The 21,417-nt window shown below is 49.0% G+C and overlaps 3 protein-coding genes across 4 annotated transcripts in view; 2 read left to right on the forward strand and 1 right to left on the reverse strand.

Moving 5' to 3' along the window:
* SETD4 (SET domain containing 4) overlaps positions 1–20,470 on the reverse strand; it is a 107,547-nt gene extending 87,077 nt beyond the window's left edge. The window contains exon 1 of one of the 2 annotated variants that reach the window (XM_073010439.1): positions 20,351–20,470. The gene's annotated coding sequence lies outside the window, so the exon portion shown is untranslated. The remainder of the gene's footprint in view (positions 1–20,350) is intronic. The other variant, XM_073010445.1, reaches the window with a different exon arrangement.
* Positions 312–11,928, forward strand: CBR3 (carbonyl reductase 3). Its single transcript, XM_007967556.3, has 3 exons — positions 312–763; positions 3,114–3,221; positions 11,446–11,928. Exons 1-3 carry the CDS (start codon positions 475–477, stop codon positions 11,880–11,882), a joined length of 834 nt encoding a protein of 277 aa, XP_007965747.3. The 5' UTR covers positions 312–474; the 3' UTR covers positions 11,883–11,928.
* A 435-nt stretch (positions 20,471–20,905) lies between the features above and the next one.
* DOP1B (DOP1 leucine zipper like protein B) overlaps positions 20,906–21,417 on the forward strand; it is a 122,137-nt gene continuing 121,625 nt past the window's right edge. Inside the window, exon 1 of the mRNA XM_037984775.2 lies at positions 20,906–21,083. The gene's annotated coding sequence lies outside the window, so the exon portion shown is untranslated. The remainder of the gene's footprint in view (positions 21,084–21,417) is intronic.

The following is a 21,417-nucleotide window of genomic DNA, read 5'->3' on the forward strand; positions in this document are numbered from 1 at the left end:
CTGTGTCTAAGTAAATTACTGCATCTTGGGAAAAGGCAAACATTCGCATTTTGCAGTGCATGATGGGCGCACACCCAAGAAAATTACTCAGCACTTGTTTTTCTCACTTTGGGGTTTTCCCAAAATAACTTCTTCAGTCCAGCTGCCATGAATCTGGAGCCTCCGACTGACCCATCAAGGTTCGATTTGGCTTCAGACACCCTGCAGATCACCCCGCGGCTCAGAGCCCGGATCCTGAAGGGCGCAGCGTGGGCAGGGGGCGGGCCCGGGAGTTGGAACAGAAGGCACAGACGGCCCCTCCTCGGAGGGGAGGGACCGAGGCCGGGGCCTTGTTCTTTAAGACTCGCAGCGCTGGATCCCAGAACTTAGTCTGCGCGGCGGCATTGACACTAGCTGGGCTCCTCGGGGCGCGCCCCAGGTGGTCCGAAGCCTGGTCCGCCCTCCACGCAGGTGTCCCGCGCGCCCGGGTCAGTCATGTCGTCCTGCAGCCGCGTGGCGCTGGTGACCGGGGCCAACAGGGGCATCGGCTTGTCCATCGCGCGCGAATTGTGCCGACAGTTCTCGGGGGATGTGGTGCTCACCGCGCGGGACGTGGCGCGGGGTCAGGCGGCCGTGCAGCAGCTGCAGGCGGAGGGACTGAGCCCGCGCTTCCACCAACTGGACATCGACGACCTGCAGAGCATCCGCGCCCTGCGCGACTTCCTGCGCAAGGAGTACGGTGGGCTCAATGTGCTGGTCAACAACGCGGCAGTCGCCTTCAAGAGTAGGTGCAGGGCTTGGGTTGGGGCCCCCTGGAGCGCTCCAAGGGTGCGGGGCGGCCAGCCGCAGGCTCCCCACCCATCCACTTGAGTGACCGAGGAGGGTGGCGCCGGCCCCTAGGGATGCGCTCAGCCCACCCCTCCCGCGAGGCGGTTTTCGCTTTTCGTGATTCGCTGAACCCCAGGCGGGCCCGGGCGACAGACACTGCGCGCCCCGCCCGCCGGCCTGTGTGGGCCTGTGCGCGGAACGGGGCCCTCCCCGAACTGTCAGCCGCTGCTGTGTGCAGGAAAACTGGCCTCCTGGGAGGCGGCAACGCCCTGCTGGAGTTCATCGGCTTTCCTTCCAACGCAAGAAACATTTTCTCTGCAGAGTATCCGCTCGCTTTGGGCTTTCGCTTTCCTTGAAAGGGCGCATTCATAGATGCCCGGAGGCATTTGCTTGGGGAAGGAAATGAATCGCTAGAACAGGATTAGCGCGCACTTGCACTTGGTGGACTTCACAATTTGTGTAATGCTGAGCTTTGATAGGCTCTGACCAAAAGGAAGCGAGCCCTCTCGTTCCCTCCCCCGGGGAGCTTATGTTTGTTATAAAACATGTGTGTGTGGTCTTAAAAGCACCTTCCTTAAGGAGAGGGGCGGGGATCAGGAGATTACTTATTCTAACTACTACTGAAGAAAATTACAGGACGGGCGCAGTGGCTCACGCCTGTAATCCCAGCACTTTGGGAGGCCGAGGCAGGAGAAACGCTTGAACCTTGGAGGCAGTGAGCCGAGATCGCGCCACTGCACTCCAGGATGGGCGACGGAGCGAGACTCCGTCTGAAAAAAAAAAAAAAAGTTACTACGGAGAAATAAACAGGCCGGCTTCACCTCCAACCTAGTTGGGGGGAAAAGCCTAAGAGGGAGTGAAATGAAGGATGGGGGAGCAGAAGTCTCCACTCATCCCTTTGGCCCTAAGCACTCCGCATTGTACATGGGGACCTGAGACTTTCTTTGACCCGCACCGGCAACTCAGCTAGCCGGCTTTCTGGGAGCTGGGGTGCAGGAGTGGGGATTAACACTCCCTAAAGCAGCCCTCAGCCATGGGCTGAGAAATTGGCGGATAAATACCCGGCTTCCTGGACGACAGGCGGAGGGACTCCCCCTTGCCTTTCAAAGTGTAGGGAATGGACCAGCAGCAGCTGCAAACCCGGGTACTCATGGCAAGGCAGAATCTCCCGCCTTGCCCCCCACCTGCTGAATTAAAATCTGCATTTCCGCTGGACCCAGTGGCTCACGCCTGTAATCCCAGCACTTTGGGAGGCTGAGGCAGGCAGATAACCTGAGGTCAGGAGTTCAAGACCAGCCTGGGAAACATGGTGAAACCCTGTCTCTACTAAAAATACAAAAATTAGCTGGGCATAATGGCTCACTCCTGTAATCCCAGCTACTCGGGAGGCTCAGGCACAAGAATCACTTGAACCCAGGAAGCAGAGGTTGCACTGAGAGGAGATCATGCCCCTGCACTCCAGCCTGGGCAACAGAGCGAGACTCAGTCTCAAAAAAAAAAAAGAAAAAAGAAAAAAGAAAAGAAAAAATATATATATCTGCATTTCAACAGAATTCCCAGCTCCCTCCTATGCACCTTTGAGAAATGGTAGTCAAAGCCAAGTGTTCTCAAGGTGTGGCTAGAGCCCAATAGCTGTCACATCATCTGGGAATTTAGCAATGCAAACTCAGGCCAGGTGCGATGGCTCACGCCTGTAATCCCAGCACTTTGGAAAGCCGAGGCGGGTGGATCACTTGAGGTCAGGAGTTGGGGACCAGCCTGGCCAACATGGCAAAAACCCATCTCTGCAAAAAATAAAAAAATTAGCCAGGCGTGGTGGCATGTGCCTGTAATCCCAGCTACTCCAGAGGCTGAGGCAGGAGAATCGCTTGAACTCCAGAGGTGGAGGTCACAGTGAGCCGAGATTGTGCCACTGCACTCCAGCCTGGGTGACAGAGTAAGACTCCATCTCGAAAAAAAAAAAAAAAAAAAGAAAGAAAGAAAAAGAAAAAAGAAAGAAAAGAAATGTAAATTCTAGAGCCCTACTCCAGCCCTTTGCAATCAGAAACTCTGATGGTGAGGCCCAGAAAGCTGTGTTTTAACAGCTTACAAGTGATTCGGATGATTCACTTATGATTCGGTGACTCTACAAGTGATTCAGATGCACACTAAAGTTTGAGAATCACTGACCTCGTTTTTAAAAATTGTTTTAAAATTAACTTTTTTTTCCCTTTAGTTGTTCGGAGTTAGGATCCAGATTGTCATGTGAGTTTCAGGGGGAAAAATATGACTTTCTTTTTGTTTCTTTCTCTTTCTCTTTCTGAAAGGTGATGATCCAATGCCCTTTGACATTAAAGCCGAGATGACACTGAAGACAAATTTTTTCGCCACTAGAAACATGTGCAACGAGTTACTGCCGATAATGAAACCTCATGGTAAGCCCAGTGTGTGGACAGTCGGGTTGCTTCCCTCAGTAAGAAGTGGGCCACAGGCTCCTCGGAGCAGGGCTGCCCTGCAGAAATCACTCAGGGGTGCTAGTTCTCTGAAGGGGCAAAAATAGAAAATGGCTTCATTTTCCCAGTGTCTGGCTTCTCACTCCAACATTTTAGGTTTTGTTTTTTGTTTTTTGTTTTTTTTGCAGGGGTGTGGGTGGTGGGAAGAAATTTTGCTCTTGTGCAGGCTGTAGTGCAATGGTGTGATCTTGGCTCACTGCAACCTCCACCTCCTGGGTTCAAGCAATCCTCCTGCCTCAGCCTCCCGAGTAGCTGGGATTACAGGCACCGACCACCACCACCACACCCGGCTAATTTTTTATATTTTTAGTAGAGATGCAGTTTCACCATGTTGGCCAGGCTGGTCTCAAACTCCTGACCTTCAGGTGATCCACCCACCTTGGCCTCCCAAACTGGTGGAATTACAGGCATGAGCCACTACACCCAGCCTTAGCTTTAAATTTCAAAGGTAAGTGTGACATATCACAATGCTTTGGGATCCATGTCATGAATTCAATCCCAGAATGATAGAATGTTGCGAGTTCCCAAAGGCCTCTTGCCTCTGGTCAATTTCATGAGTCCTCCAGCCCTCCAAGGTGATGGGCCCACATCTAGCTCATCTCTGGACCTTGGTATCTGTTCTAGCATTACGACTTTTCCTATATTCCTTTCTTCTTGTACCAAACTTTCTCAAATTGATTCAGAAAATCCAAAAGAAGTTTTCATTCTTTTTTTTTTTTTGAGACAGAGTCTCGCTCTGTCATCCAGGCTAGAGTACAGTGGCGTGATCTTGGCTCACTGCAGTCTCCACCTCCCAAGTTCAAGGGATTCTCCTGTCTCAGCCTCCCAAGTAGCTGGGATTACAGGTGTGCACCACCATGCCCTGCTCATTTTGTATTTTTAGTAGAGATGGGATTTCACCATGTTGACCAGGCTAGTCTCAAACTCCTAACCTCAAGTGATCCACCCGCCTCTGCCTCCCAAATGCTGGGATTACAGGTGTGAACCACCGTGCCTGGACTAGAAATTTTCTTTACTAGGAAATATCTTGCCTATACCTGCAGGTGTTCAATAAATGTTACTGTTATACTTTTCCTACAAATATTGGAGTGCCTGCCATATTCCAGGCATTATGCTGGGTTCTGGGTGTGCAATGGTGAGCATTATAGACAGGGACCATCTCATTTGTGGAGCTGAAAGTCTAACAGGGGAGACAACCATTAGCAAAGAATCTGAAGTGTGAAATGACAGCTGGGCTGGGGGACAGGGAAGCTTGCTTCCTTGAGGATTTTCTTCCCCAAGAAGTTAACTGTGGATTCTTAGAACTGTGGTTCTTATTAAAATTGTGCTTTTTTTTTTTTTTTGGCAGAGTCTTGCTCTGTTGCCCAGGCTGGAGTGCAGTGGCAGGATTTCAGCTCACTGCAACCTCCACCTTCTGGGTTCCAGGGATTCTCCTGCCTTAGCCTCTTGAGTAGCTGGGACTACAGGCATGTGCCACTATGCCCAGCTAATTTTTATATTTTTAGTAGACACAGGGTTTTGCCATGTTGGCCAGGCTGGTCTTGAACTCCTGACCTAAAGTGATCCACCTGCCTCAGCCTCCCAAAGTGCTGGGATTACATGCGTGAGCTACTGCACCTGGCCAGAAGTGTGCTTTTCTTAATTTAACATTTTGAATAATGATTATTGACTGGGTGTGGTGGCTCATGCCTGTAATCTCAGCACTTTGGGAGGCTGAGGCAGGAAGATCACTTGAGCCCAGGAGTTTAAGACCAGGCTGGAAAACATGGCAAGATCCTCATCACTTTTAAAAAAACAACCAAACAAACCAAACAAACAAAATTATCTCTGGATGCAAAAACTTGTTTTTTTTCTCTTGAGACAGTCTCCCTCTGTTGCCCAGGCTGGAGTGCAGTGGAACAATCTCGGCTCACTTCAACCTCTGCCTCTCAGGTGCAAGCGATTCTCCTGCCCCAGCCTCCCAAGTAGCTGGGGTTATGGGTGAGCACCACCACACCCAGCTAATTTTTTTGTATTTTTAGTAGAGACGGGGTTTCACCATGTTGGCCAGGTTGATCTCGAATTCCTGACCTCAGGTTATCCATCTTCCTTGGCCTCCCAAAATGCTGGGATTACAAGCTTGAGCCACTACACCCAGCCGTAAAAACTTCTTAACCTAAGAAGGTGAATGCTGACAGATGCATTTGTACTCTCTCAGTTTCTTAGTGGGATGAGATCGTAGAAAGCCTGTAGGGAGAACTGCCGAAGCTTTGAATGGGGATGGAGTTTCTAAATGCAAATCTAAGCCAGTGTAAATGCACATTTTAAAAACTCTCCTTTTTACACAAAAGGTAACATTTCATACAATGTTCGCCACTTGGCTTTCTTTACTCCCTATGTCTGGGGCTCTCTCCAGATTTGGTCACGAAGCTTTTCTCTTTTTTGTGGCTGCATAGGGACGCAGCCATTGTAGGGATGTCTTTTACTCAGGGTTGGGAAGTTTTCTCCCGATAAATTTTTGAATGGGAACTTGAGAGCTGCAAGCTATTAAAGACACCTTTAAAACTCCATCCCCTTTCAGAGCACCTGCAGTTCTCCCCGCAGGCTTTCTACAATCCCATCCCACTAAGAAACTGAGCAAGTACAAGAGTACAAGTGCAATTCTCACCATTCACCTTTTTAGGTTAAGAAGTTTTTGCAGCCAGGTGCGGTGGCTCACACCTGTAATCCCAGCACTTTGGGAGGCCAAGGCAGGTGGATCACGAGATCAGGAGATCAAGACCATCCTGGCCAACATGGTGAAACCCCATCTCTAATAAAAATACAAAAAAAAAATTAGCTGGGCGTTGTGGTGGGCGCCTGTAGTCCTAGCTACTCGGGAGGCTGAGGCAGGAGAATAGCGTGAACCTGGGAGGCAGAGCTTGCAGTGAGCCGAGATCATGCCACTACACTCCAGCCTGGGCGAAGGCGCCACATTCCATCAAAAAAAAGGAAGGAAGGAAGGAAGGAAAGAAGGGAGGGAAGGAAGGAAGGAAGGGAAAATAAAATATCATAAGAATGCACTTAATCCTGAGTAACATAGGGAGACCCCATCTCTACATAAAAAATGAAAATTAAAAGTTAGCTGGGCATAGCGGCATGCTGCAGCTTCTCGAGAGACTGAGGTGGGAGGATCGCTTGGGCCCTGGAGGTTAAGGCTGCAGTGAGCTATGATTGCGCCACGGTACTCTAGCCTGGGTGACAGAGCAAGACCTTCTCTCAAACAAACAAACAAACAAAAAAATGCATTTAATGCATCTGACCTACCAAACACCATAGATCAGCCTCACGTAGCTTTAAAGTGCTTTGAACGCTTACGTTAGCCTATAGTCCAGCAAAGTCATCTAACACAAAGCCTATTTTATCATAAAGTGTTGAGTATCTTCTGTAATTTATTGAATCTGTACTGAAAGTGAAATGCAGAATGGTTGTATGGGGGCTCCAAATACAGATTCTGCAGAATGCATATCGCTTTCCTCACCCATCAGTGAAATCAGTAAGTCCTAAGTGGAACCATCAGAAGGGAGGGACCATCTGTATTTGACTTGCTTATTTGTTCAAGGTTCTCAGTAAATAGGCCAAGCAACGACTAAGCCACTAGAGGGAGCAACTTGCCTACTCTTTCTAGAGTAAGGCAGCAGGTGTTTCGGGACTGGTGGGGCCACCTGGACCTCAGTGGAGGGTGGTGTGGGTGCAGCCTTTCCCAGGGCGGGTGACCCACCTGGCTGACGAAGCTGACCGTCAGCCCCTGGCCTCTCTCCCAGAGGTGTGCCCTCAGATCAAAGAGGACACCTCCTTCCCTTAAGAGGATTTTTTTCCTCGAAGGCACAGCTTCTAAAATCTGTGTTTTCTTTCTTCCTTTCCTTTTTACATTTAATTCCTTGTAGCCACCAAGTTTTTGAGAACAAAGCTGTTTAGAAAGCAATGAAGAACACAGCATCACTGAGGTAGTATTCCTGGCCAAAATATTGATGTGACTCTCATCATGAGAAAATCAGACCAATTCACTTTGAGAGAAATACCACCAAATAATGGTCTACAGTCTTCAAAAAAAAAAGGTCATTGCAAACTACTCTACATTAAAATATATGAAAGAGATGAGACAATTAAATGCAATCCATGGGCCAGGCATGGTGACTCACGCCTGTAATCCCAGCACTTTGGGAGGCCGAGGTGGGCAGATCACGAGGTCAAGAGATCGAGACTATCCTCGTTAACATGGTGAAACTCCATCTCTACTAAAAATATAAAAAAATAGCCGGGCATGGTGGCAGGCGCCTATAGTCCCAGCTACTTGGGAGGCTGAGGCAGGAGAATGGCGTGAACCTGGGAGGTGGAGCTTGCAGTGAGCGGAGGTTGCGCCACTGCACTCCAGCCTGGGCAACAGAGCGAGACTCCATCTCAAAAAAAAAAAAAATGCAATCCATGATCCTACTTTGGACCCTGGATTAAAACAAACAAAAACTATGAAAGAACGTTACTGGGACAATTTGGACACATTTGAATATGGGCTATATTTTAGATAATAGTGTCATATAATGATAAATGCCTGGCATGTGGTCATAACTGTAGTAATGTAGGGGAATGCCCTGGTTACCATATATAATACTAAAGTGTTTACGATGAAGGTTTATGATATCAACAACTTGGAGAGAAAAAGGGACAGAGAGGGAAAAGCAAACATAGCAAAATATTAACAATTAGTGAACTTAGGTGAAGGGTATAGGGTGTTTATCGAACTATTCTTGCAACTTCTCTGTAACAGGAAAGAAATACATACATTCACTTCATCTTTGAAGGTGAGGGAGAGAAGGAAGGAAAGAAATACTGAATAGTACTAGGTATCTGGGGGGATGAGTGAGGTGCTAGTTTCCAAGGACAGAGTGAGGGTCTCTCTTGTGGGATTGGGGTCCACGAGAATGTGCAGCTCCCCTGCAATGGGAACCTGCGGGGAATGCCAATCAGAAAATGAAATAAAATCTACAGATCCGGCCAGTGTGGTGGCACACGCCTGCAACCAACCCCAGCACTTTGGGAGGTTGAGGAAGGCAGATCACCTGAGGTCAGAAGTTTGAGACCAGGCCGGCCAACATGGTGAAACTCCATCTTTCCATCTCTACTAAAAATACAAAAATTAGCTGGGCGTGGTGGCACACACCTGTAATCCCAGCTACTTGGGAGGCTGAGGCAGGAGAATTGCTTAAACTCGAGAGATGGAGGTTGCAGTGAGCCAAGATCATGCCACTGCACTTCAGCCTGAATGACAGAGCAAAACTCCATCTCAAAAAAAAAAACAAAAAAACTACAGATCCTACTGGACACAAAGAATATGCATTCGGAATAATATGTAAGAAAAGAACTCCCTAAAATTAGTGGGGTTTGATGCTGATGAAATGTGTAAATTAACACATTTACTGGTTTTTGGATTTCCACCAGTACTTCAAATTGTTGTAAAATGTTTGGCCTGCATATTTGTTTCTGTGGGCACGATTGTCTCTTTAGTAGCTGTGAATTATGATCAACATGAATATTCATAATCTAATGAATATTAATATTATCAAATAGGGACTACAAAGTAATGAAATTGGGCCCGATGCAGTGGCTCACGCCTGTAATCCTAGCACTTTGGGAGGCAGAGGCAGGCAGATCTCCTGAGCTCAGGAGTTTGAGACCAGCCCAGCCAACATGGAGAAACTCCATTTCCACGAAAAATACAAAAATTAGTCCGGCGTGGTGGTGTGTGCCTGTGGTCCCAGCTACTTGTGGGGCTGAGGCAGGAGGATCACTTGAGCATGGGAGGTGGAGGCTACGGTGAGCTGAGATCTTGCCACTGCACTCCAGCTTGGGTGGCAGAGTGAGATTCTGTCTCAAAAAAAAAAGTAATGACATAAAAACCAGGATGGAAAAACAGCCCATTCCACATGTGAAGTGTCCATAATGAAGGACAGACAGAGTCATCCCCAGGGATTCCTTACTGCTGCTGGTTGTAGCACTAAGGAATTGGGGTGGCTGCCCACGGTCCTAGGAAATTGGGTGTGCCTAGGAAATTGAGAGCGTTAGCCCTTAGGGTGAGAGCACTGTCCCTCAGAAAGCAGGTTTATAAGTACTTGGAGTGTGTATGCTGGCAAGGCGTAGTTTTCTAAAACTGCCAGGGGCTGGGCACACGGTGGCTCACACCTGTAATCCCAGCACTTTGGGAGGCCAAGGCAGGCGGATCACTTGAGGTCAGGAGTTCAAGCCCATTATGGCCAACAGGTGAAACCTCATCTCTGCTAAAAAAAAATACAAAGATTAGCCGGGCGTGGTGGCGCACACCTGTCGTCCCAGCTACTTGGGAGGCTGGTGCAGGAGAATCACTTGATCCTGGGAGGCGGAGGTTGCAGTGAGCCGAGATTGTGCCACTGCACTCCAGCCTAGGCGACAGAACGAGACCCTGTCTCACCAAACAAAATTTAAAAATTTTAGGCTGGGTACAGTGGCTCACACCTATAATCCTAGCACTTTGGGAGGTCGAGGCTAGCAGATCACTTTAGGTCAGGAGTTCAATACCAGCCTGGCCAACATGGCAAAACCCCGTCTCTACTAAAATTACAACAATTAGCTGGGTGTGGTGGCGGGCACCTGTAATCCCAGCTACTTGGGAGGCTGATGCAGGAGAATTGCTTGAACCCGGGAGTCAGAGGTTGCAGTGATCTAAGATTGCACCATTGCACTCCAGCATAGGTGATAGAGCAAGACTGTGTCTTAAAAATCAATCAATCAATCAATCAATCAATAAATTCAAGTAAAAGTAAAAATAAAACTGCTTGGGGAATCTACAAATTTACTACTGATAGAGCAAGACTGTGTCTTTAAATAAATAAATAAATAAATGTAAGTAAAAGTAAAAATAAAACTGCCTGGGGAATCTACAAATTTACTACCTCACCCATCTCTCAGAGAATCCCTGAGAAAGGGAGCCCCTCTTACTGATGGAGGTGTGTTCTTCCCCTTGGGAGCATAGGGCCAAAAAAATATCAAAACCCATGGGTGCATAGATTTTATGCCTTCTATAGTCACATTTTAATTTTTTTTTAAATTTGATTGTTACTTTTTGAGAAAGGGTCTCATTCATGTCACCCAAGCTGGAGTGTAGTGGAGTGTAGTGGTGTGATCATGGCTCACTGCAATCTCTACTTCCTGGATTCAGGTGATCCTCTTACCTCAGCTTCCTGAGTAGCTGAGACCACAGGCACACGCTACCACACCCAGCTAATTTTTGTATTTTTAGTAGAGATAGAGTTTTGTCACATTGCCCAGGCTGGTCTTGAGCTCCTGGGTTCAAGTGATCCACCCCTCTCGGCCTCCCAAAGTGCTGGGATTACAGGCATGAGCCACAGTGTCCAATCACTTTTTTGTTTTTAATCAGCAATTAAACCTGCACAATGGCCAGGCGCGGTGGCTCACACCTATAATCTCAGCACTTTGGGAGGCTGAGACAGGCAGATCACTTGAGATCGGGAGTTCAAGACCAGCCTGGCCAACATGGTGAGACCCTGTCTCTACTAAAAATACAAAAATTAGCCAGGTGTGGTGGCGTGCACCTGTAATCCCAGCTACTCAGGAGGCCGAGGCAGGAGAATTGCTTGAACCTGGGAGGCGGAGTTTCCAGTGGGTCAAGAGGGCATCACTGCACTCCAGCCTGGGCAACAGGGTGAGACTCTATCTCAAAAAAAAAAAAAAAAAGGCGAGGTGTGGTGGCTCATGCCTATAATTCCAGCACTTTGGGAGGCCGAGGCGGGCAGATCACGAGGTCAGGAAATCAAGACCATCCTGGCTAACACAGTGAAACCCGTCTCTATTAAAAATACAAAAAAATTAGCCGGGCGTGGTGGTGGGTGCCTGTAGTCCCAGCTACTCGGGAGGCTGAGGCAGGAGAATGGCATGAACCCGGGAGGCGGAGCTTGCAGTGAGCCGAGATTGCACCACTGCACTCCAGCCTGGGCGACAGAGCGAGACTCCGTCTCAAAAACAAGCAGACAAACAAACAAAAAAAATCCTGCACAATGACTCAATTATATGTTTGGTATATTCAACCAATGGTTGTATCTCTGTGATATGCTTTCATATTTTTCTCACTCTGTTTCAGGGAGAGTGGTGAATATCAGTAGTTTACAGTGTTTAAGGGCTTTTGAAAACTGCAGTGAAGATCTGCAGGAAAAGTTCCGCAGTGAGACACTCACAGAGGGAGACCTGGTGGATCTCATGAAAAAGTTTGTGGAGGACACAAAAAATGAGGTGCATGAGAGGGAAGGCTGGCCCAACTCACCTTATGGAGTGTCCAAGTTGGGGGTCACGGTCTTATCGAGGATTCTGGCCAGGCGTCTGGATGAGAAGAGGAAAGCCGACAGGATTCTGGTGAATGCGTGCTGCCCAGGACCAGTGCAGACGGACACGGATGGGAAATACAGCATCAGGACTGTGGAGGAGGGGGCTGAAACCCCTGTCTACTTGGCCCTCCTGCCTCCAGATGCCACTGAGCCACAAGGCCAGCTGGTCCATGACAAAGTTGTACAAAACTGGTAAACATCTGCTTCGGAGCTTGATGCTTAATAAAGGTTGGTGGAATGAATGAATGATGTTGTGGTTTGATTCCCTTTCTGTTCTTTTTCTTTTTTTTTTTTTTGAGATGGAGTCTCGCTCTTGTCGCCCAGGCTGGAGTGCAGTGGCGCGATCTCAGCTCACTGCAACCTCTGCCTCCTGGGTTCAAGCTGTTCTCCTGCCTCAGCCTCCTGAGGAGCTGGGATTACTAAGAGTCTGCCATCACGCTTAGCTAATTTTTGTAATTTTTGTAGAGACGGGATTTCACCATGTTGGCCAGGCTGGTCTTGAACTCCTGACCTTGGTTTATCTGCCTGCCTCGGCCTCCCAAAGTGCTGGGATTAAAGGCGTGAGCCACGACACCCAGCCTTTTTTACTTTTTCTTCTTCTTTGTTTTTGTTTGTTTGTTTTTGTTTTTGTTTTTGAGATAGAGTTTCACTCTTGTTGCCCAGGCTGGAGTGCAATGGCATGATCTCGGCTCACCGCAACCTCCACCTCCCAGGTTCAAGTGATTCTCCTGCCTCAGCCTCCTGAGCAGCTGGGATTACAGGCATGTGCCACCACACCTGGCAAATTTTGTATTTTTAGTAGACACAGGGTTTCTCCATGTTGGTCAGGCTGGTCTCGAACTCCTGACCTCAAGTGATATGCCTGCCTCAGCCTCTCAAAGTGCTGAGATTATAGGCGTGAGCCATCACACCCAGCCTCTTTCTGTTCTTGAAAAGGAATGTTCATAAGAATCTCCCTGGGAGAAAGGTGTCTAGTTCTGGAATCTGGAGCTGAACAACATTGCTATGCCCAACTCTTTAGCCTGAGAGGGAGAAGAACATAGTCTCAAATTTTAGTGGGCATCAGAACCACCTGAAGGGCTGATTAAAACAGATTGCTGGTTCCCCTCACCACACCAATTCACTTCATTTCTAACAAGTTCTCAGGTAGTACTGACACTGCTGGTCCTGGGACTGCACTTAGAACCACTGGTGTAGCAAGTGGTTTTAGAACTATGGAGCCATTTTCCAGCTGTTCCTTGCTGTTTCCAGTTTTTTGATTCTGTAAGGGTGATGCTTTATCCTCTATTTCCTTAGCTCTGCAAGCTTTCTTTGCATCTCATTCTGTTTTATTTGAGTATATTTTTATTGGTTCTTATACTTTTTTTTGTTTGTTTGAGACAGCGTCTCAGTCTGTCGCCCATGCTGGAGTGCAGTGGCACAATCTCAGCTCACTGTAACCTCCACCTCCTGGGTTCAAGCCATTCTTCTACCTCAGCCTCCCAAGTAGCTGGGACTACAGGCACCCGCCACCACGCCCGGCTAATTTTTTGTATTTTTAGTAGAAATGGGGTTTCTCCATGTTGGCAAGGCTGGTCTCAAACTCCTGGCCTCAAGTGATCTGCCCACCCCAGTCTCCCAAAGTGCTGGGATTACAAGCAAGAGCCACCACACCTGGCTGGTTCTTATACTTATGAAGTAGTAGAGCTTGAGGGACTCAGAAGGAATATCTTCTTTAATTGGGACATGATTTCTTCTAGATTTTTCAGCTGGGTTTTGCATTCTGCATTCCTTCCCAGAATGTTTGCAAGGTTGCCCAGCCACCGCAACTGTATCTCTTTACTTCTTTACTGAAACACATGCAGATATCTTCTTCTTAACCTGTGTACACCCCCTGTGAACTACAGCCCAGAGTGATTCTTCAGTGGCTCCCTATTTAATTTGAGACAGGGTCTTGCTTTATTGCCCACGCTGGAGTGCAGTGGCATCATCATGGGTTACTGCAGCCTCGACCTCCAGGGCAAGAGACTTCCATGACTAAAACTTCAAGTGATCCCCCACCTCAGCCTCCTAAGTAGCTGGGACTACAGTCATGTGCCATCATGCCCAGATAATTTTTTAATTTTTGGTAGAGACAGGGTCTCACTATGTTGCCCAGGCTGGTCTTGTACTCCGGGACTAAAGCAATCTTCACTCCTTTGCCTCTTGAAATGCTGGGATTCCAGACATGAGCCACCGCACCCACCCTTTTTTATAATTTTTTTTTTTTCAGATAGTCTCGCTCTGTCGCCTGACTGGAGTGCAGTGGTGCCGTCTTGGCTCACTGCAACCTCCACCTCCCATGTTCAAGCAATTCTCCTGCCTCAGCCTCCCAAGTAGAGTGGCTGGGATTACAGGTGTGCACCACCACGCCTGGCTAATTTTTGTATTTTTAGTAGAGATGGGGTTTTGCCATGTTGTCCAGGCTGGTCTTGAACTCCTGACCTCAGGTGATCCACCTGCCTCAGCCTTCCAAAATGCTGTGATTACAGGAGTGAGCCAGCACCTCTTTTATAATCTTTATGACAATAGGTGAGTTCACATTCCCTGCTTTCAAATGGGATTGGTTTTGCAACAGGCCTCCTGGCTTCAGGTTACACCCTATAGAAAAAAATACTTGGAGACCAAGGAGCCTTCTGAAAAAGAAGAAATGTAGTTGCAAAGGTTTGCAAGAGTGTCAAGGCTTCGACAAGAATGGTTGGTCAAACAACAAAAATTTAGTGGAATTTAAATTCTGGCTGGCCACAGTGACTCAAGTCTGTGATCCCAGAACTTTGGGAGGCTGAGGCAGGAGGATCACCTGAGATCAGGCGTTTGAAACCAGCCTGGGCAACACAGCAGGCCTCCATGTCTGCAAGCAAAACAAACAAAAATTAGCCAGGCATGTTGGCACACACCTGTAGTCCTAGCTACTTGGTAGGCTAAGGTGGGAGGGTCACTTGAACCCAGGAGTTCAAGGCTGCAGTGAGCTATGGTAATACTGTTATCAGGGGGTCCTTGCTCTCAGAGCTCCCAAGGTGATGGCCTCGTGCTCTCTGACCTGGGGTTCTTGGCCTCACGGACTCCAAGGAATGGAATATTGGGCCATGCAGTCAGTGTTATAGCTCTACTAGAAGCCCTGGGTCATGGAAGAGAACCGTGGAACCCAGTGACTAGTGTTCAGCTCGAGTAGGACGAACCCGGGCACTTAGCTGTGCAGGAACAACGGCAAGCCTTTAGCCTGATCGGGAGTGGCAATGGGCGCCTTGCTGGATCAGGAGCACAGTGGACACCCTGCCAGATCCAGAGGGATGGAAGTCAGCGGCGGGTCTGCAATGGCGGCAAATAGCAGTGGTGGACGGCAAACAACAATGGTGGACGGCCAGCGAAAGCTCAGCTCCAGCCGTAACAAACATGGACCAGAAGAGAGTGCAGGCCGGATGGAGTGGCTCATGCCTGTAATCCCAGCATTTTGGAAGGCCAAGGCAGACAGGTTGCTTGAGCCCAGAAGTTTGAGACCAGCCTGGACAACATAGCGAGACTCCTCTCTACAAAAATTCAAAAAAGATTAGGCGGGCATGGTGGTGCACACCTGTAGTCCCAGCTACTCAGAGACCGAGGTTGGGAGGATCACTTGAACCCAGGAGGTCAAGGCTGCAGTGAGCCATGACTGTGCCAGTGCACTTCAGCCTGAGTGACAGGACAAGACCCTGTCTCAAAAAAAAACTGAAACAACAACAAAAACATCCTTCAGCCTATTTGTATGTCACTGATTAAATCCAACATGCTCTTATAGTATTCATCTCAGGTCACAGCTCCTAAGACATTTTAATGGCTCCCTTCCTGGCTCTAAAAACATTTTAATGGCTTTCAATCAGCTTCCTGAGTATCTTTTATACTCTCATCTCCCTCTGCAGCCAAACTCCAGTCCTGCTAATGACGGGCAATAGCCCAGGAACCACAGAGCACTTCAGGCTCTGCCTGACAAACTCACAGACAGGAAGTGCAGGAGAAAAGGAACCGGTCCCTTTTATTTCTTCTTCCTCTTTTGTCTCTAACTAATCCTTTTTGGATAAGTGTGTAACCCACTTCCTCTTTTGTCTCTAGCCAGTCCTTTTTGGATAAGCATGTAGCTCACTTGGATGACCCTTAATTGTCAACTGCTGGTCAGAATGACATTTCTCATTCTTATGAGAAGGGTTGCCGTTGGCCCTTATTGGATGGTCTCCCCAGCACCCTCTTCCAATATATGATCTTCTGCCCTCCCCCGCCCCCCGCTTCCTTCCCATGTTTGCAGCGGCAGCAGCCACAAGGTGACCTTGCTTCTGTTGACTGCTCCAGCTATAGATCTTTCCTCTAAAAAGAACCAGTTGGATTGGATTAGAGCTGTTACTGTGCATCCCACCTCATGTGCCTAAGGAGCAGAGGGAGCCAGCCATTGCCAGAGAAGGAGGCCATCAAGAGGAGCGTTTAAGCCAGGCGTGGTGGCTCCTGCCTCCAATCGTAGCACTTTGGGAGGTCAAGGCAGGTGAATGGCTTGCGCTCGTGAGTTTGAGACCAGCCTGGGTAACATGGCGATACCCTGTCTCTACATACATACAAAACTTAGCCAGGCTTGGTGGTACATGCCTGTAGTCCCAGCTACTTAGGGAGCTGGGGCAGGAGGATTGCTTGAGCCTGGGAGGTGGAGGCTACAGTGAGCCGTGTTTGTATCAGTGCACTCCAGCCTGGATGACAAAGCGAGACCCTGTCTTGGGGGAAAAAAAAAAAAAAAAAAGAACTGACCCAAAGAGAAACTCCCTTCCCTGTCCTTAGATCATTCCTGAAATCTTGAGTTCTCAGAGATGCTCCAAGATGCCCTTGTATCCTTAAAATATATTTTCCTTTTTCATAAGCTACATTGAATTGGGTAGTTGTTGCTTGCAATCAAAAGGAACCTAACCAATAGAAGTGCATTAACATGTTTTATAGTATTGTGAGAGGAAAATAAATCTTGGGGCCCCCAAATCTCTAAGCTAAAGGGAAGAGTTAAGCTGGAAACTGCTTAGGGCAAACCTGCCTTCCGTTCTATTCAAAGTCACCTCTCTGTTCACTGAGACAAATGCATATCTGATTGCTTCATTTCCAGAGGCTCATCAGAAACTCAAAAGAATGCAACCTTTTGTCTCTTACCTACCTATGATCTGGAAGCCCCCTCCATGCTTCCAGCTGTCCCGCCTTCGCCTGGAGTTGTCCCACCTTTCCAGACTGAACCAATGTACATCTTACACATATTGATTGATGTCTCATGTCTCCCTAAAATGTATAAAACCAAGCTGTGCCCCAACCACCTTGGGCACATGTTGTCAGAACCTCCTGAGGCTGTGTCATGGTTGCCCATCCTCAACCTTGGCAAAATAAACTTTCCAAATTAACTGAGACCTGTCTCAGATGTTGGGGGTTCACTGTATGCTGTAGGAAAAAAACAACTGGGTTTGGAATCAAAAGGAGAAAAAAATCATGAATTGAGAACCTATGGCAAATTAGACCATATGTCCTGCTTAATGCTTTCCCAACATGGTTTTAGGTAATTCTGACTATAGTCCTTTGCCTTAGTTCATTTTGTGTTACTATAATGGAATATCACAAACTAGGTAATTTATAAAGAAAATAAATTTGCCTGGGCACAGCAGCTCATGCCAATAATCCCATAACTTTCGGAAGCCAAAGTGGGAGGATCACTTAAGGCCAGGAGTTCAAGGCCAGCCTGGGCAACATAGAGAGACCCTGTCTCTACAAAAAATAAAAATTAACCAGGTGTGATCATGCTCACCTTTAGTACTACCTACTTGGGAAGTTGAGGTAGGAGTATCACTTGTACCCAGGAGTTTATGGCTGCAGTGAGCTATGATCATGCCACTTCACTCTAGCCTAAGCAACAGAGACTCTGTCACTTGTCTCAAAAAAAGAAAAAAAAAAAAAAGTGAGTTTATTTCTCACAATTCTGGAGGCTGGGAAGTGCAAAAGCACGGCACTAGCATCTGGCAAGGGCCTGTTGGTGTGTCCCTACCATGGCAGAAGGCAGAAGGGCAAAAAATGCTCACAAGGTACAAGCTAAACTCATCCTTCTATCAGGAATCCACTCCACTGATAAAGGTATTAATCCATTTATGAGGGCAGAGTCTTCACTCATGATCTTGAAGGTTCCACTTTGCAACACTGTTGCCTTGGGGATTATGTTTCTAATACATGACTTTAGGGGACACATTGAAACCACTGCATCCTTTAAGGTAGGAATCAATGTCATTTTTCAAATGAAGAAATAAGGGCTTGGAGAGGTTAATTAACTTGCCCAAGATCTCAGAGCTAAAGCCAAGATCATATCCAGGACTGACTACAAAGTCCTGTGGTCTCTAGTGCTTGGCAGGTCCAGCTTCACTTTTGAGTCTAGAGAGTAGTAACTCTTTTGGTGTAAAAACTAAGGGAGATGATACATTAAATCTAAGTGTAAATTAGATTATGCTTAAAGTGTAAGTCATATGGTTATTATTAATAGATCCCCAAGTTAGCCAATATGTGAACTTTTCCATAGAGAAATGAAATATGGTTTAAATGCAGCATATTTTAAATGGATTATCTCATACAATGTGTTTTTTGTTTGTTTTATATTGTTTTTGTTGTTTTCTGAGACAGAGTCTTACTCTGTTGCGCAGGATGGAGTGCAGTGACGCAATCTCGGCTCACTGCAACCTCCAACTCCCGGTTTCAAGTGATCCTCCTGCCTCAGCCTCCCAAGTAGCTGGGAGTACAGGCACGTGCCACCACGCCTGGCTAATACAATGTGTTTTTTAGACAACAGAGGAAGCCAGCAGTTCTTTCCATATCAGCTTTTCTGTGATACATTTTTCTTTTTTTTTGAAACAGAGTTTCTGCTCTTGTTGCCTAGGCTGGAGTGCAGTGGCACCTTCTTGCCATCTCGGCTCATCACCACAACCTCCCCCTCCTGGGTTCAAATTATTCTCCTGCCTTAGCCTTCTGAGTAGCTGGGATTACAGGCATGTGCCACCACACCCAACTAATTTTGTATTTTTAGAAGAGACAGGGTTTCTCCATGTTGGTCAGGCTGGTCTTGAACTTCCGACCTCAGGTCATCCGCCCGCCTCAGCCTCCCAAAGTGCTGGGATTACAGGCATGAGACACTGCACCCGGCCAGAATACTCAAATCTCAATGTTATACATTTACTGTCAATCCTGTCAGTATCAGTATATTGTACACAGTATACAGCAATTGACAGTATACTGCCAATTATAAATTGAGTTTTTTTAACGATTTACAAATGAATTTGTCAAAATTAAATTAACCCCACCCCCCCTACACACACCCACAGTCCTTTACAGATAGGTGGTATATGAATATAAGGTACAAATTGTATGTGCATGGTGGCTTTGGCACAAATAGACTGGTTCTCTTTTTAATGTTAAGTGTAAAGCAGTTCTTTCATCTCTGTTCAGTGCAGTGTTGAATGTGACTAGGATTTGCAGAACCTTAAAAAAAAAAAAACTCACCTGCTTGCCATCTTTTTTTTCTTTTCTTTTCTTTTCTTTTTTTTTTTTTGCTGTTTTTGTTTGCTGCTTTTGTAAAACCAGTTTATCATATTCTCATTAGGAAATCAATCTTCATGAAATTAATTTTTTTTTCCTGCTAACTGTGGCCCAATCTTTTCATTTCTCTCTGCTTCTATCCTAAGAGCATTCCTCAAATTGACCATGAGAGGATTTACATCTGGGGCACTTGGCATACGCCAAATGGAGACAAAATCAGAATCAGCAGCCTGGCTGGGCCACAGGTCCAGCATCCCAAACTATTAAAATATTCTTACTGTTTCCAGGGAAGTGACAGATCCACTTTGGAATCTGATAATATACCCCTTCCCTAGAAACATGCATAAACACAAAGTGTCCTAAACAACTTCCACGTGCTCATACCTCCCCCACCTCCCAAGCTCATTGACTACTGCCTCGCCTTCACGAACTCCAGATCTGGTCTGAAGATTTCTAAAGGACGCTCGGGGGTTAAAAGGAGCGACGCCACTGCAGAAATGACAGCCTTCATCCACAAGTGGCCCGCTTCGGGTTGGCTGGAGCCGCAGCTGAGTGGGGACAGGCCTTGCACTGCCTAACAAGCACCTTCCAGGTGCGTCCAGTCCTGAAGCGGTAGGACTGGACCGTCCAGGTCCCAGCGCTCGAGAGGACGGCAGGCAGGGGCTGGGATTGTCTGGAGATGTGAATGCTTTCTAAGGTTGACGTCAAGGTCTCCTTCCTGAGCCATAGCCCACGTGACAAGCTCCGTCCAGGTAGAAATGATCTCATCTCTCCCGTCGCCCAGGGTCGGAAACCTGAGGCCCGTGCGGGCTGGGGCAACTTAGCGGGGGTCCTAAGCCGGCCGCGCCCTCTGCGCCCCAAGCGTGTGTGGAGGGCTTGGACGTGGTCCAGAAGGAAAAGATGGGGTGAACCAGGTGCCGGGCACCCTTCGAGGAGCCCCCGCTTCTCCGTTTCTGTGAATGACTCCAAAGCACCTCCGAGGGCCGATGCACACGCGGACGACCTTGGGCGGGCACTGACCATTGTCCCCTTCCACTCGGTTGTGTCGGGGGTCCCCAGGTGAGGCGCAGACGCCGCCCTACCCACCTGTACGAGGCCTTCCCCGGAGCAGCCCGGCTACGAAACGACGCCTATGGCGGGGAAGCTAAGGAAGACTCTCGGCCCTCACTCCGCGGCTGCGGCGACTGAACGGCCCCAGCACGCCGGGGCCCTCCCCAAGCTCTGCTCCCAAGCCGAAGCCCCGCCCTAACACCAATGGCCCACCTTCAGGCCCCGCCCCTGATCCCGCCTCCATGAGTCAAGCCTCGCCTTTCAGCCCAGCCCGGCCCGCCCAGGTCCCGCCCCTGCTGTTATGGCCCACCTCCAGGCACCGCCCTTGATCCTGCCTTCATGAGTCAGGCCACGCCTTCCAACCCAGCCCTGCCAGCCGAGGCCCCGCCCCTGTACCGACGGCCCACTTCCAGGCCCCGCCCTTGATCCCGCCTCCACAGGTCAGGCCCAGTCTTCTAGTTCCGCCCCGCCCGCGGAAACCCCGCCCCCGCGCGCCTATGGCCCACCTCCAGGTTCCGCCCCTAACCCCGCCTCCAGGCGTCCAGCCCCGCCTTCCATCCCCGCCCCAAACGCCAAGGCCCCGCCTCCAGGCTCCGCCCCGACTCCCGCAGTAGGAAAGAGCAGCCGCCGCTGGTTCTCAGGCGCGGCGCCTTATCGGTGGTTCTGGCTCCCGGCGGCGCCGCAGCCCCTGCCCAGTCTGTCTCCCTCAGCTCGGCGGGCTCCTCCGCGCCGCACGTGAGCGCGCCCGCCAACAGGGCCACTGCCGCGGGTAAGTCGTGCCCGCGCCCTGCCCGGCGTCCAGTCCTCAGCCGCTGGGCGAAGCCGGAGGAGCCGGACGTCTCCTCCCCGCCGGCCCGCGGGCCCTTCCCCAGGTCCAGAGGGCTTGGGCGGCGCCGTGGGGCGGCTCGGGGTGCAGGTGGCTTCCCGGCGCGCGGCCCGGGCCCGCGGCGCGCGCTGCTGCAGTGCGGGGGCGGGGAGCTCGGGGCCGTAGACCCGGAGGGCAGCTGGGAGACTGGGTGGGGTCCCCTCGGGTTACCCGACCCTGGCGCGGAGGATGTGATGCCGGCCACGCCCTCACCGAGCGGGGCGGCAGGTGCAGGTCA

Source organism: Chlorocebus sabaeus, chromosome 2 (assembly GCF_047675955.1).
Source record: "Chlorocebus sabaeus isolate Y175 chromosome 2, mChlSab1.0.hap1, whole genome shotgun sequence".
NCBI lineage: Eukaryota > Metazoa > Chordata > Mammalia > Primates > Cercopithecidae > Chlorocebus > Chlorocebus sabaeus.

Bases quoted from the DNA above. Each gene is read 5' to 3' on its own strand.
- CBR3 (XM_007967556.3), top strand. From the start codon at position 475: ATGTCGTCCTGCAGCCGCGTGGCGCTGGTGACCGGGGCCAACAGGGGC. The intron at 764-3,113 runs GTAGGTGCAGGG...TCTTTCTGAAAG, and splicing joins CGCGGCAGTCGCCTTCAAGA to GTGATGATCCAATGCCCTTT. The intron at 3,222-11,445 runs GTAAGCCCAGTG...ACTCTGTTTCAG, and splicing joins GCCGATAATGAAACCTCATG to GGAGAGTGGTGAATATCAGT.